This window comes from Asterias amurensis, chromosome 17 (genome assembly GCF_032118995.1).
Source record: "Asterias amurensis chromosome 17, ASM3211899v1".
NCBI classification, from domain to species: Eukaryota; Metazoa; Echinodermata; class Asteroidea; order Forcipulatida; family Asteriidae; genus Asterias; species Asterias amurensis.
Genome location: NC_092664.1, coordinates 8,245,301 through 8,261,410, shown reverse-complemented (window position 1 = coordinate 8,261,410; position 16,110 = coordinate 8,245,301). Strand labels below are relative to the sequence as shown.

The following is a 16,110-nucleotide window of genomic DNA, read 5'->3' as shown; positions in this document are numbered from 1 at the left end:
TATGTTCTGTCTTTTAAACATTTCATGTCATTTTTATCTTGCATCTTCTTTGCTGCGATAACTTTTGCCATAGAAATATTGTGACATTTCTTTCATCTGGCTTACCCAGATTTTTCATTGTCTTTGTAAACTTAAGTGTTATACTTTGTAAGCATGCCAGAGATGTTGTTGGCACTTGCTGTCACCCCACTAAACGAGAATTGATTCAAAGTAATTGATGAAAAAACCATTGACAGCTTTTTCCTGTTTTCTCAAAAAGTAGCCACTGTATTCAACTGGAATTTTTACATGTTACTTTTATCGTATCTTTCTTGATAAATATGCCTGTAAATCATTATGACATTGACAAAATACAATGACCCTATCTTTAGTGTTTAGTGTGAAAATGGTATCTTTTCAAAGAATTAATATTGGAGTGCACCTTTCACATGCTTCAATGTGAATTTGGTTTCTATTAATTAGGATTAGAGTGCATGTTTAGTTATGTGAGATGTCACACTTATTTTCTTATAATACAGAGAGTGTGCCTTTGATATGCAGCCTAGTTGATTATCAAGATGAACATGAGGGCACCTTTAAGACATTGAACTAATACAAAATCCACACACTGAGTGCACCTTTAAAGTTTTGTAATCAGTGAGTCAGGTTTCTTTTAACCAGTTAGTGTCAGGTATCTTCCATTGTAATCACTTCCATATTCAATTGAAAACTCCCCTCATCGATGTTTCACATTTTACACTGAGCTTCAAAATGTTTCTTCTGAAATCATGCAAACTTGCTGTCCAAAACCAGCTCCCTTTATAACAAAGCAACAGCATAAGACGTTACACTTTGAAACAAAATGGCAGACTGGAAGATGACCAAAGAAGTCTGAAGATGTGACATCAAGAGGAAGTATTGGAAATATATGAGGTTGTAAACAGTCATGAGCTGGACCAGCATGCAATACTCACATTTATGTGGGCGTTGAGCTTTATCACCCCCCTAGGCGCATATCAAAGTGCTCAGTATTGAGACCAATTGATTTACTTACGCACCTTATCAAAACTTTCCCGGATAACTTGTGGAAGGGTTTTCCCGAAACCATTTGGGAACAACTGCTGGCTCCCAGTAGATAGCAAATCTAAGTGCGTGCGGTTTAACCAACATTAAACAAATGGCCCATAGAACTTTCCTGAAAACTTTTCCTGGAGTTTATACAGAATGCACAATATTTTGTTGAGGGATAACAAATCAGCTCCGGGAAAACTTTTCCGCAGTTATCCAGGAAAAGTTTAGATAAAGTGCCTCAGCACAATGTACGCTGCTCTGGCGCAATATACAGCCAATCAAAACAGGAATACCGGGGCAAACCTCATTTTGCACGATGTTCTTTTACGTGTATTTCACAACAAACGGGACAAACAGCTTTATGTCCCATCTGAAGGACACAGAAATAATGGTTAAATGAAACAAGTGTCATGACCGGGACTCGACCCCACACTCTGCTGATCAGAAACACCAGAGCTTGAGAGTAAGGTGTTCTCACCCGCTCGGCCATGACACGTCTACAGAATTATTGAGAGTTGGTATCTCTACGCAGACACAGGGACATTAAACCCCCAACCCCCACCCCCAAAATAGCGCAAGCAAGTTATTGTGGTAACGTCGTCAGGTGAATTAGATCAACACCCTTTAATAGTTTAATATCGCCTTTAAACAATTAGCCATTCACACTGCAATCACATCACTGTTTTTTTAAACGTTCAGACAAACATTTTTTAGCAGAGTTTGGATGAGAATGGATGTTTTTTTCTTTACCTGGGATGAGACATCCTTTTTAATGACGCGAAGTGGAATGAAACAAAATTGATAATAAAATGAAAAAATTATCAAAGCGAGATTGGTTTTAGATGAGAAAAATACCAGAAAAATCAGATCTCAGACAGCTTGTATGAGGGTTTTTAACTTGTTTGTTTAACCATTAATTACATATTTTTGGACTGACATCTTGTTTCTCCTGTTCAGGGCTGTTAAAAGTTTCCAACTGTTTAAAAAGTTTAATTCAGAGATGCCAACATTTGTTGATCATCAGAACAGGGACAGATTTTTTCCAGGGAATTTTCTGCAGAATCAGGGCGAGTTGGCAGCTCTGGTTTTATGAAAGAACATTTCCCAAAATAAGGAAGTATCGCCGATGAAAATATTTCTCAAGGTGATGGATGTTTTCAGTCGGAAACAAATTCTTTTGTTTTAGTCATGACAACTTTGACTTTTGGTATAGAGGGTACAAAAAGAACAGGCTTCTGGGGGATCCCAAGACTAAGAAAAAAGACTTTTGAAGACACTTTTTGTCGTAGATTAGTTGACACTTTGAAAAGGAGGAACCTGGATTTTTCCTAAATTACATCTTTCCACATTGTCTGTCTTTTAGTACGAATAAAAACATGGCTGGACATTCAAACTGTGACACTGGGAAGGATTGAGAGCATTTGTTCGATTAAACAAACAAATAAATAAACTTGCATATATTTGACAATTGAGGGCGCTATAACATCAAAGCATGAACAACAACTGTACACAAAAAAAGAACAGTACTTCCTTATATATTATAAAAAACAAAGCTTTCAGGTTTAAACTCAAGTTAAAAATCAGCAAACTTTGGCAGAGGTTTAGACAATTACATGAGCAGTGTTCAAAACTACAAGAAAACAGAAACCAACAAAGATCATCCTGCTACATATGTATGATGTCACATAAGCTTCATAAATATGCAAATTTCCTCGCTTTAATGATAATAAATCCCAGAAGAAAGTCTTGGCATCACTAAGCTTTCAATGCAAACCTAATTGTGCACAATGCAGGGGTGAGAGTCATTACTAACGAAAAAGTCTGAAACTTGGATAAAAATCAAAGGTATGTTGAAATAATGCCATTTCTACCGTTTGGTAACCCCTGAGGTTAAAGATTCCAAGGAGCTTTTGAAAACAGTATCCAAAGCACTAGAGAAGTAGACCAATGAGCAGCATTTCTTTACTTGTGGAAAAAAATATTGTCTGATTTTCTTCACCAGGCCGACATAAAAAGTCTAAATTCAGCCAAAAGTCTGAAGAACCTCATCCCTGACTGTGTTTCTTCATTTAAAAATGCCTGGGACACTGGCTGTGCTGACAAAATAGTGTTCTAAAGTCTCAAATTTCCGGGGGATATGGTTTGCCAGAGACAATTAAAGAGACGCTTACCACTTTCACAAGATCTTCCTTTTCCCATTCTTCCGTCTCCTGCTGGTACTGGCTCTCCTGTGAAGCAAAGACAGCATGCAGTGGTTGTTGACCAATGTGTCATAGCATTCAGAGTTACAATGGCGTCCAGATAGATTGGGACGACGAGAGAACACACAAGGGGTTTGGGGTAAAGGTTAAGAGCGTGAGGGGGGAGGAGTTATGAAAGACAGCATGCAGTGGTTGTTGACTGATGTGTCATGGCATTCACACAGAGTTACAATGGCGTCCAGATAGATTGGAACGACCAGAGAACACACAAGGGTTATGAAACACAGCACGCAGTGGTTGTTGACCAATGTGACATGGTACTCACACAGAGTTACAATGGCGTCCAGATAGATTGGGACGACGAGAGAACACACAAGGGTTATGAAAGACAGCACGCAGTGGTTGTTGACTGATGTGTCATAGCGTTCACACAGAGTTACAATGGCGTCCAGATAGATTGGGATGACGCGAGAACAAACACAAGGGGTTGGGGTAACAAGAGCGGGCAGGATGGGGGGACGTATTATGAAAGAGAGCACACAGTAAGAGTTGTGGGAGATATCGATGACAGGACTTAGGAATGAAGGGAGTTTAAAGACAGTGGACACTATTGGTAATTGTCAAAGACCAGGCTTCTCACTTGGTGTACCTCAACATATGCATAAAATAACAAACCTGTGAAAATTCTAGCTCAATTGGTCATCGAAGTTGCGAGATAATATTGAAAGAAAAAACACCCTTGTCACACAAAGTTGTGTGCTTTCAGATGCTTGATTACGAGACCTCAAATTCTAAATCTGAGGTCTCGAAATCAAATTCGTGGAGAATTACTTCTTTTATCGAAAACTATGTCACTTCAAAGGGAGCCATTTCTCAAAATGTTTTATACTATCAACCTCTCCCCATTACTCGTTACCAAGTGAGGTTTTATGCTAATAATTTTCTTGAGTTTACCAATAGTGTCCACTGCCTTTAAGTGGATGATGAACACTTCTGCAACAGACGGGACTAACTTCTCTATGGCCCGCCCAAGGGATGCAGCTAAGAAGTGATTTAAAGGATACAAGTGTCAAGACCGGGACTCGAACCCCACTACACATGCATGATGATCAGCAGATCAGCACCATGAGAAGGTAATGAACACATGAAGCAAGAATAAGCAGAGGTTTGGGGGTTCGATTTCTCACTGGGGGGGGGGGGGACGGGTGAGGTAATGACATTTACCCCAATTTTTTTTAGAAGAATGAAGGAATAAATCTGTTCATAGTAGCAGCCCACAGTGGAATTGTTTGGAAAAAGAAAAACGATGGAAGGACCCCATACACCGCATCCATAAGATTGTGTGTTTGAGAAGGGATTGTGAAATGTTGACCAAGTTGTTATGACATTAACAGAGACAAGGGAACGTCAACAATTTTCATCACTGGCTTGAGAGTGTTCCAGTTAGTGAGAAGTTTTAATCCGGCCTGAAAGTGTTTGCGAGAAAACAATACTCTCTTTGCACAATGATTGAAGGAGAAAGCACAAAGAATATGAAGGAAAGATCAAGACCATGGAGAGAAGACACAAGAAAGAAGACTGGGTTGGGAGTAGCAGGCTCTGATGCCGGGAGGAGGCGAGATGGATGCAAGAAAGGAGGCGAGATGGGTGCAGGATGGGTGACATGATTTGGGTGTGGTCCAAACACAATGCAGTTAGCAACAAACCAAGATGCAATGTTATATAATCCTACAGTGCTCAAAAACACGCTTCCAAATCTGACTTCCTACTGTATTGACACTTCTTTTCTTGGAAATATACTATTTGCTCACTTTTATTTTAAACAATCTCACTAAAACACCAGAGGCTCTTTTCCGAATCGGTAGGCACATATGTTTCACTCAGCACAAAAATACGATCGACAAAAAAAGGTACCACCAGCCCAAGAGCCATGCTACTACATGTAACTCATTGTTCTGACTGATCCATTGTTTACTTTTGCTCATAAAAAATCAGCAAACCAAACTTTCTGCTTTATCGCTGTATGACTTTACGCTGAGAATGAGCAACGACCTTGCTTGACCTCACCAATAGTGATCCCAGAGAGTTATATCGTCCTGTTTGTGCAAAATCCTTGTATTTTGATTTTGCAAAAAGGTTGTTTCTCGCACGAAAATGCTACTTGCAAAGAACATTGTTTATTGGCGCGTACTTGTGTGTGTCTTCATTAGGGCTATTTTAAGCGAGATAAGTTCAGGCAATTTCAAACTATCGCTATTTGAGAAATACACTTTGGCACTGACACAAAAATATGTAATTCATCAGTTGATGACCTCATGTCTACCAGTTACCCCCACTAGGAGCCTGGCTGGTAGAGTAGAATGCACTACCTTCCCAACTTTTAAGAAGTAATTATGGGTAAGTGACTTGCTCAAAGACACAAGTGTCATGACCAGTTACACCATAGGATCTATGTATAACGCACCAAGGGTCAAAGGTCAAATGCTAAAGGTCATGCCAGGTCAAACAAACCCACCTGGTTCAGACGGTTAAGCTCCTCCGTTGTCATTTCCCGATCGATGGATGATATACTCTCCTGACTGGTCCTTTTGTTGCTGTCAAAGTGTTGCAGTGGGTTACCCACGACTCCGGGTCGCGCCTGCCAGAATGCGACCTCCCCGGGGTCGTACCCGTCGCAGACAAACAGCTGGATGCGCTCGCCGGAGCTTCGCAGTCCCCGTACAGCATCGCCGTGTCTTGCCCCGAGCATGCTTTGACCGTTTACCTACATTTATAAAGGGTGACACATTTTCGTCTATTTTGATAGAAACCTTTCCTTATAAAAACCAATCAATGCGCGTTCATACAAAAAAATGGTGGCACAATGGTGGCACAAAAGTTATGTTCAGAACAATTGAAAGGAAAAACTAGTGGGACTTCAATTCTCAAAGTGTGGCAGGAAGCTTGTTCAAAATGGCAGGTGCAGCATTGGCAAAGGTTGGTTCTAAATCTTGGTTGAGCTAACCGAAATTGAAGATCTTAAACACCTGACCAGATTGTTTGAGTGAGGCGAGGTCACAGAGATACTGAGGAACGCAGCCATTTACGATCTTGAATACGAGAAATCTTTGACAGTGAATTTTATTTACTGAAAAAAGCTGCAATCACTTACCTCTAAGATTCTCATCCCTACATTTAACCTTGCGTCCCTCGATGCAGCTCCGATCTCATTAACCTTCAAGAGAAATAAATTAAGATTTAAATATAACAACAACAAAATGCTTGAAACCATCTCTAAACCTACCCACCTTTACTGAGGTTTCCTACCTCATACTATACCCAGTACCAAACCACTGCCCAGCTTTAATATATCAAACCTCATTCTCTTTGCCAAGACAGTTTCCAGGAGGTTTCCAATCCCAAGTTATACCTAGGACCCACCCCCTATGGCCGAATGTTTTAAGTTCTGGGGCCAATTTCATAGACCTGCTTAAGCACAAAATTTGCCTAAGCACGAAAATAGCTTGCTTATTTTTTCACATGTACTGGCCATCTGCCGTTTACTTAGCATAACAATTGAGTGGAGTCTTAATCTAAATTTACTCAGCAAGGATTTTTATCAGCTTCAGCAAATTTTGTGCTTAAGCAGCTCTATGAAATTAGGCCCAGGTTAAGTCATTAAGTGTGGGTTGGAACCCCGTTTGAGACACAGGATAGTAGTTAGGATAGTAGTTGATACTATACCTCATACATATTCATGACCTGAGAGTCGAGTTCTCATTGGTCCAATCATCATCACGTGCCAGGCGTTAATTTTGCTAATTACCAAGTGCGCATGTGAGTATTCACGCAAGTGGTAAATGCGCATGACAAGTAAAAGCTCCCCGGGAGTTATTCTACTTGTCATGCGCACTACCCTTGTGTGACGTCATCCCCGGGCGCTATTCTACTTGTCATGCTTTTTACGATCGTGGTACTGTTTTGTATACACGCACGAACAGCGCTCTCTTTTAGCGACATCCAACACATGAACAAACTTATCATCATGTGCATTTTGTTTCACAGTCATCATTTTCTCTCAGGGCTGTATACTCACCCTAGGGTTGAGAAATGTTATAACATTCCTGAATTTAACTGACCCAATGACTAGGGCACTAATGTACAGTGCATTGATACATGTACATTATTGAAAAGTATTCTACATGTATATAAGAACTAGTTATTGTTTTGACTTACCTTTGATATAAATATACCCTCATCGTTTTTGTCTAGGGGGTTGCCTGGGTGCCCCTTATTGCCTCCTCGGATGCTGATGCCAAGTTTCTCTCCGGGTGCTTTGACAATGGTGATCTCCTGCAAAGATGAAAAATGAAAAATTGTCATTGCGGCTCACTCTTGACACTAGCCTGTGCGCCTCTCTCAAGCAAGAAAATCAACAGAATTGATCCACTTTGTAGTTATTAAAAAAAGTATGAAGCTGGTCCTTCCGCACGCGTCCCTCGGATGCGCCAAAGGTTAATACATAAGAAAATGTATATAACAATACAAGTTTCAAATCTGGGCAACTAAAAGTTCTTGCATTTTTCTTTGCAAAGTTCCCTTATTGGGAAGAACATCTAAATAAACCACTGACCTGTAGTCCACTTGGTGGAGCGTCGTGACTCACTCTTAGTAGGATCTCATGAGCGTTGGAGAGGAGCGCTGTGACTGCCTCTTGGTGCGTGGCGTGCTTCATCTCAACCCCATTCACTCTAATGATGCGATCGCCCACGCAAAGGTTTGTTCTAGCTGCTGACCCGTTAGGAACAATCTGAAATAGAAGGAAAATCTAGTTAAAGCCATTGGACACTTTCGGTACAGAAAAAAAATAAAAGTTCACAGATTTACAAATAACTTACAGGGTTTACAGAAGGTAATGGTGAAAGACTTCTCTTGAAATATTACTCCACGAAATGGATTACTTTTTGAGAAAACATTAAAACAATATCAATATCGAGAATTACGGATTTATTTTAAACACATGTCATGACACGGCGAAACCTGCGGAAACAAGGGTGGGTGTTCCCATTATTTTCTCCCGACTCCGATGACCGATTGAGCCTAAATTTTCACAGGTTTGTTATTTTATATAGAAGGTGTGATACACGAAGTGTGGGACTTGGACATTACTGTTTACCCAAAGTGTCCAATGGCTTTTAAAGCAGGGTATGCTTTGGTAATTGTCAAAGACCAGCAGCCATTGAGGATAGGAATCCAGAGGGATACCATCATTCCGTGGGCCAACCAAAGATGTGCAGGGTTCACAACATCCGAGAATGGTCACACTGTGACACCACCGAACTCAAAGCAGCCGCACTGGAAAGACGCGCTGGTTGGATTCGAACCCTTGACATTTGCCATTCTAGAGCAGATGTTTTCTATGTAACTGATGCAAATTTAACATCTATTAAATTGTTGTGGTACAAGCTGCTAAAAATATAGGACTTAAACTGCCTCTAGCTATCTAGCAAGCTCAATGGTAGTGGTAAGACATCTGGGCCCAATTTCATAAAGCTGCTAAGCACAAAACTTTGCTTAGCATGAAATTTGTGCCGTGATAAAAGCAGGATTACCAACCAAATTTCCATGCGATTTTCAGGATAAGCAAACCACACCCGACTACCTGTTACAAGCAATATGCAACAAATGGAAATTTGGTTTTTATCAAGGAAGAAATTTCATGCTAAGCAAATTTTTGTGCTAAGCAGCTCTATGAAATTGGGCCCTGCTCAAGATTGGCAAAGGTTGTTGGTTTATACCAGCTCTACACATCCCAACATCATAATCAAAAGAGTCTTCCCCCCTCCTAATATTTTCAAGGCGTAATTCACTTAAAGAGACAGGAAACTAGACCTTTACCTTTGATATGTAAACACCAGGTTGGTTGCCGCCAAAGGGGTGGCTAGAGTGGTCGATCCCACCCACGATGCTCAGACCAAGGGGACCACCGGTACGCACCAGCCTGATGTCCTCTACTACAGGTTCAACATGATTAGCGTAATCACCACCCTGCTGATTGTAATACTCAGGGGGTTCATGTTCTGAGAGAAAAAGATATACAAATAATACTCCTCGATTATTTTCAGTTAGACATGAGCAGACCAGGGCCCAATTTTATAGAGCTGCTAAGAACACAAATTTGCTTAGCATGAAATTTCTGACTCGATTAAAACAGGATCACCAACAAAATTTCCACATGATTTTCAGGATGAGCAAACATCAGCTGAATACCAGTAACAAGCAATATGCAACAAATGGAAATTTGGTTGGTATTCCTATTTTAATCATGGAAGAAATTTCATGCTAAGCAAATTTTTGTGCTCAGCAGCTCTATGAAATTGGGCCCTGAAATTACTACACAGAGGCCACAGCCTCCAATTACCCCTGTTCATGGCCTTCATGCCCCTTCAAATGTGTCCCACAGACATGCAGATTTTACAGTGGAAGTGGCCTTTACAAAAGGAAAATGGCCTTGTCGTCTCAAAATGAAAATCCAGGCCTGCATCAGTTAGACTTTTACCTTTCAATATGCAAGCGGAGGATTGATGTAGTAGTATCATAGAGATATATATAAGAACTAGAGGGCGCACTGGCCTATATATGCGCCCCGGCCTGCACGCATGCTGCCATTTTCTACGTTGAACAAAAACAGCATCGCACAGCGCGTGTTTGTGCAGCCATTTTGTAAGTTGACAAAACGGCATCGCGTAGTGTTCAATAAACACAAATTCCAACGTGTACTTCATATTCAACGCGCGTACAGAATGGCGCGCGTGTCTCCTTGCGGTCCCGTTGCGTTTGTGCAAGCTGCATCACCAGTGCGCCCTCTAGTTCTTATATGTAACTCTATGAGTAGTATCTTCACTCGCCTTCCACCTCTAGGATCCCAGTTCGAATCACGACTGGGATTTCAGTCCCTACCTCACTGCATGGGTATTCCTTGCAATAATTTTCTGGGGCTTAAACGGGTTACCAACCAAATGGCATGTAATTCACATTGTTACAACTGGGTGTCTCGTAATTTTTTGGATACACAAAATGCAAAAAATAATTACTGAGTTACATTTTGTGTTGTGAAGCTTGGGCTTAAATTGAATTTTCACACTCCCTGCTTGTTTCCAATCAAAATTTGTCCAATAAGGCAGTACAATTACGACCTTCAAACCTTAACATCAGAAAAAAAGGTTGGTGTTGAACTACAAACACCATGGGCGTTTCTTAACTTACTGACAATCGGTTCGTGGTGCTCCACCTCCATGGACTCACGGAATACAATCATTGAGATGACCTTTGTGCTGGTCAACAGCGCCACCGCTTGGTCATGTCTCGCAAACTCCATGTCAACGCTGTTAATCTAGTTATGAGAAACGAATTGATAGTGTCACCAGGGGCAAGTCATGCTGCCGTATGGCAGTTTAATATAACAAGCATAAAATAGACATCTAATAGCTGAATACGTTTTGTGGTGTGACCCTCTTCATATCAGCAGTAGGTCAAATCAGACTCCATAAAATATGGAGGACGTGACCTCCGACGTCACTCGAAAACGGTAACATGATTCGCGTGCATACCGCCGGGCAAAACCTTTGTGTTTTGGCAGCCAGTGAGAAAGTGTATGCAATCTTATCATGACTACGCGTCTTTTTGCCCGGCTAAACATGACGTATACAGTGTTTTGTCAACAGAGGGCGGTTTGAATGTAAATATAGGTCACATCGTTTGAAATCAAGACTCTGAGTCTCTTTGCAAACATGTGATGTGATAGGTTACATGGTCTGAAGCCTGAGCATCTGACATCACACTTCAAAGCTCAAAATAAAGCCAAAGATCTGCCATTGAGCCTTTGTCAACCCTAATCAACTTTCGCCTACATTAATTTCACATTGAGAATCAAGTCAAATCCTATGTACATATAAAACAACAACTATGTAAGGACATGTACTGTACATAATACACAGTGCACACAGCATGCAGACGACCAAAAGTAAGCTTTCCATATGGGTGTTTGATTGGTCGGAGGTGATGTTTGTCAGCAGCACCCACAACACCTCAGACCAATCAAAACAGAGACATGGAAAGCTTTCGTCACTGCACGTTTATCCAATGAAATAATTGCATCCAATGAAATCACTGGTTTTGACAAGTCTTCATGGTCTATAGAAATTGCTGTGTACATGTAATATAAACAACGTTCCCACTATCAGAGTAGCCTGTAAAACTCTGGGATAGTATGACATTATCCAGACTCACTCACCTCCATGACTTTATCTCCTACGAGCAGAACACCAATACGGTCGGCTGCTCCACCCTCCGTTATCCTCGATATAAATATTGACTGCAAAGCGGAAGAAAACATCAATACAAAATTAATCATTATTTTTATGAGAAATCCCCTATCATCACAAGGCAACAGACAGCCACTCCAAAAGGCGAGAGCTACACTAAAAAAAAAAAACGACTTGGACCACCAGAGGCACGTTGCCACCTACTCCTGGGGCTGAAACAGGATTACTTACCCCTTCAAAGTCTGTTAGGATTTCAAAAGCACTTCTTTTATGACAGAAACTTTCATTCTTTGAAGACTTTAGTCTTTGAAGACTATATGTTAAAGTTGAGCAGCCTTTTTTTTGCTACGCTCGGTGAGCATAAATGTAGATGTAATGACAGTGAACAATAAGTTCCTTCATGTTATTTTTAGTTACATTGTCATTTTAAAATGATGGTCAATTGTAATGGTGTCAACACAATTGCAGTGGCATTTAACTGATATTCATAAATACCCCAGACAGTTTCTCCACTCCTATCGGTGGAGAGCGCATCACGTAGGGGTGTTTAAAACTTTGATAATGACCAGCTGGAGCTGTTTATAACAAGCTGGCTTCCGCGTGTCGGGCGCCCAAGATTATCACGCGGAACGCAATTCATTTGAAAAATATTTCAAACCTCAAATTTTCAATTGTTAAAGTGTCTATCATTGTATTTTTTCCCCGTTTTTTAACAAAAGGGCATTTATGAATGGGAATAAAAGAGTAGTGACTCAATCTTAAACGTCCGTTTAAAACGTTGCAGGGTCGTTGCCGTGCGATAAATGCCCTCGCCTTGGGCTCGGGCCTTTATCCAACAACTGCCGACCCTGCTGGCTTTAAACAGCCGTTGAAGAACTCGTCGCTACCCTTTTCTTCCCTTAGTATTCTTTCCCGAGTGAATCTATGGGGGAATTCAGAATTCGTTGACTAGTGGACTTATGCCATGGCATTATGTTTGTCAAATCAGCTGCAGAATTCTTTTTCTTTTCGCATGCATGAGAAACCAAGTTGAACCAAACTAATATTCTTTATCCTTGATGAAAATTTAACATCTCTTATATCGTTGCGATACCCGCTGCCAAAACATGGGATTCAAATTGCCTCTAGCTACCAGGCAACCTCGATAGTCTAGTTTGTAAGACACTGCTCTAGAACTGCAAAGGTCGTGTGTTTGAATCCCACCCGAGTAACATGCCTGTGATATTTTTTCACAGGACTCAGAAAAGTACTGAGTATATAGTGCTAACACACATCGGTGTACGGGTAAAAAACCAAAACTAATAAACCAAGTTGACTTACATTGTCTGTGCCTTTGAATGGAGTGGAACCTTTGCCCCCAGCGATGCTGAACCCGAGACCGTTGGAATCTTTGCAAAGCTTGATTGAGATTTTCTGTAGGAGAGAAAAAACACATCAAGAGAAACTGACTCTCGAGAGTAAGTACTGGTAATGTCTGTGTAATGCCGAGTGTTAGATTTGAATAAAGTCTTGTACAATGACTTGCTTGGTCACAAGTTACCGCTTAAATTAGAATTCCTCGGACCATGGAACTGACTACCCTGTCACAAGATTCAGAGCAAACTTTGAAGGTAAGAGGTGGTGAACACCCATACACTATTCTGAATGAGTATGTTTGGCACAATGGTACTAGGTTTTGCTTTTCTGGAGGTTGCTGTACAAAAGCTTGCCCAAAACCATTTGACATAGCAACTGTCTCTATAGTGTGAGGAATTCATAATTAATTGGTAACTTTTGACTAAGCTACTCAAGGCACCAGACTTTGTTCAAATCTAACTCACAAGCGGCTTATTTGTCTTTGTATTTTTGTTTACCTATTCAAATCACTGTAAATAGAAGGAGAGGCCAGATAAAAAAAATAGTCAGATCCACTTTTGGATGGAATGAAATTTATTTTTAACTACTGCTGTGGAGACAAGGAACTATGTTGGAGGCTGCATGAAAATTACTTTCGGTGGAATGGCTACTAATACAATACTTGTGGAAATGTACTCTTTAAATACTTCCTATTATTCAGCTATTCTTTTTTTATATGAGGTATAGTTCCGATATATGAATTTAAAAAAGATTAATTTGACAAGAGATGAGGAAATATGAATGATCAGCAAACTTAGTCCAATTTTATAGAGGTATAAAGCTTACACTCAAATTGTTCATGTTTAACAACTCATGACCTGTGGATTGTTAGCGAAAATCAGAAACGCTGTCCACACTGTTAGAATTGCATTTAATATATTAAAATTAAAACATGATCTGTCGATGTTTGGTTGTGTGTTACAGTTAAGTAGCTCAATAACATTGGACCAGCTTGGTGTATGTTGTGTTAGAATAATGTGTTAGTTGGGCGACAACAAAAATGTTTAGGGCATGAATTGCGGAAGCTCAAACCCGCACAAAGGGCAGCGAGAAGACATAAAAGTTACATAAATACAGTATAACATAATGCTCAACAAAAAGCAGTAAACAAAAACAATAAACAACCACATTCTTACCAGTTTTTAAAGAGCTGGGGATCTTGTCTTTTTTCTGTGATTGGTCAATCGAGAAACTCTATCCGACCAATCAGCTTTGACGGTATGGGCAAATGTATGGACTTACGCGTCAAGTAATGAACCACAAGGGAAACTGGGTAAATAGGGCGACTGCCAACAGAGGGCTAGATACATGTAGGTGGAGTGCCGATAAATTATTAATCCGGTCATTGCATGTTCATGTCCTGAGTTTGCATTTACTATGACTTTTCTTTGTGTGTGCTAACTGTTTGAACTGTTTCGCCACACATTCGCGGGCCCAATAATCCACTTCCAAGATTTGAATAATGTATGTTAAACTTACATGTTTAGTCATAAATTTGAATTCCTCATACAATAGAGCAATGTGCTATGAAACCCTAGGCAACCTTTTGCGCTGTTTTTGCCCATGATACACAAATTCTAAATAAAAATGTAAAGCACAACGGCACCAGGGTTTGCTCATATAGAGATTGCTATAACAGCTTGTCCTGTACATGTATATCACTTGACATAGTGACTGTCTCTAGTTTGAGGAATTCAAATTTAAGCAATATATTGTGACTCGGTAAGTCAGTGTACAAGATACTATTCAAATCTCAACTCAAGGATATCTTTTCACCCTGTAAGACTCGAGAGTGTATCAAAAATGTTTTGAGCCTTTGGTTCCATCCTAACACTTGAAAACCATTTGAAGGAAACAGAATGGTGCACTTTTCAAGGGCCCAAAGATTTTCATACGAACCAGACTTGCAGTCTATTCACAACCCAACTTTTATTAACAGCAGATACACGTAGAACAACACTTGGCAGAGAACCAAGCACAGCCAATGTTTATCACATGGTGTTTTGGCTGGTAGCCATTGTTTTATAATTTTTTTATTTGGTTTGTGTAGTATTTTTTGTTGGTGTGCAGAGAGCAGATTTCAAAAATTTGACTTTGGCAAGCAAAACTGGCAATTTCATAAAGCTGTGACGATAGGAGGGCCATTAAAATGGTGCTTACAACTAGCAACATGTTGCTGCTTGACGCACTTTTGGCAGGGAACCTGTCAAACAAAGCATGCTTCGCATTCCTTCATCACCTGTTTTTGCTCCGCATTATTTTTTTCTGTGATAAGCATTTTCTTAGTGCTTTATGAAATAGGGAACTGGTTGCAGGTGGACTTTGCGTTATGATTTATGAACAGCGCTATGATTTCTAAACTTTAGTTGAAGTATGACTTTGTAAGCAGATTTAAATATGCTTACATGCTGTATGGAAATTACCCCCCAGGAAGTTTGGCATTCACTTAAGATGAGATGACAGGCACTTCAATTTTCAATGAAAGTACATTGTGTTTGACACCTTTCTACAAGGGGCACATTGCATTGTGATATGACACTTTTGGCTATAAAAAAAGCATTTGTAATGAAATGAATATGGTTTTTAAAAATATTTTTCAAGTAAAATATATTGATTCACATAAATGGCCCTCAAATTTGTGTGTTTTGGGGTAATTTCATGGCAGAACATGGTCCAGTATTTTGTAGAATAGAAGCCACATATTCAGCTGGTTGGATTCCCAAAGGCAAATGTTATGATTTGTTGTTGTTGAATGGAAAGTTCTAGTATTTGCTTTCTCTTCTTTTTCTTCTGCTTCTTCTTCTTCTCGAGGAAAGGGGGATCTGCTCCCAGTTCAACTTAAACTTTCAGTAAATTACAGCACAAACATATTTCTGCTTTGGCAAAATTGCAATGATGATTTGGTTTTTACTCATGTACCGGAGAAATGTTTTCAATTGAGGAAAGAGCACTTTCATTTGACAGTCAAACCTATAAGGAAAACACCAGTGTAAAGACCATTTGTTTTCCCTATAGATAGAGTGCGGGTTTCTCCCATTTACATACTAGAGAATCAGTGCAGATCATGCGACTTGCGTGCAGATAATATGCGCAAACTTCCCACAGACTTTAAGATGATCCAAGTCTTCCAAAAAGAAAATGCCTGTGCCCTATCAAGAAGA

At 40.1% G+C, this 16,110-nt stretch overlaps 1 protein-coding gene across 9 annotated transcripts in view; it reads right to left on the bottom strand.

Annotated features, from left to right (window-relative positions):
* The window catches only part of LOC139949924 (protein scribble homolog), a 121,165-nt gene that overhangs the window by 25,502 nt on the left and 79,553 nt on the right, over positions 1 to 16,110 (bottom strand). For 8 of the 9 annotated variants that reach the window (XM_071948500.1, XM_071948504.1, XM_071948508.1 and 5 more), the window contains 9 exons: positions 12,875 to 12,967; positions 11,524 to 11,604; positions 10,497 to 10,623; positions 9,129 to 9,310; positions 7,864 to 8,040; positions 7,467 to 7,583; positions 6,403 to 6,465; positions 5,767 to 6,015; positions 3,222 to 3,278 (listed from right to left, as the gene is read on the bottom strand). In XM_071948500.1, the coding sequence (XP_071804601.1) occupies positions 3,222 to 3,278; positions 5,767 to 6,015; positions 6,403 to 6,465; positions 7,467 to 7,583; positions 7,864 to 8,040; positions 9,129 to 9,310; positions 10,497 to 10,623; positions 11,524 to 11,604; positions 12,875 to 12,967 (1,146 nt within the window). The remainder of the gene's footprint in view (positions 1 to 3,221; positions 3,279 to 5,766; positions 6,016 to 6,402; positions 6,466 to 7,466; positions 7,584 to 7,863; positions 8,041 to 9,128; positions 9,311 to 10,496; positions 10,624 to 11,523; positions 11,605 to 12,874; positions 12,968 to 16,110) is intronic. The other variant, XM_071948502.1, reaches the window with a different exon arrangement.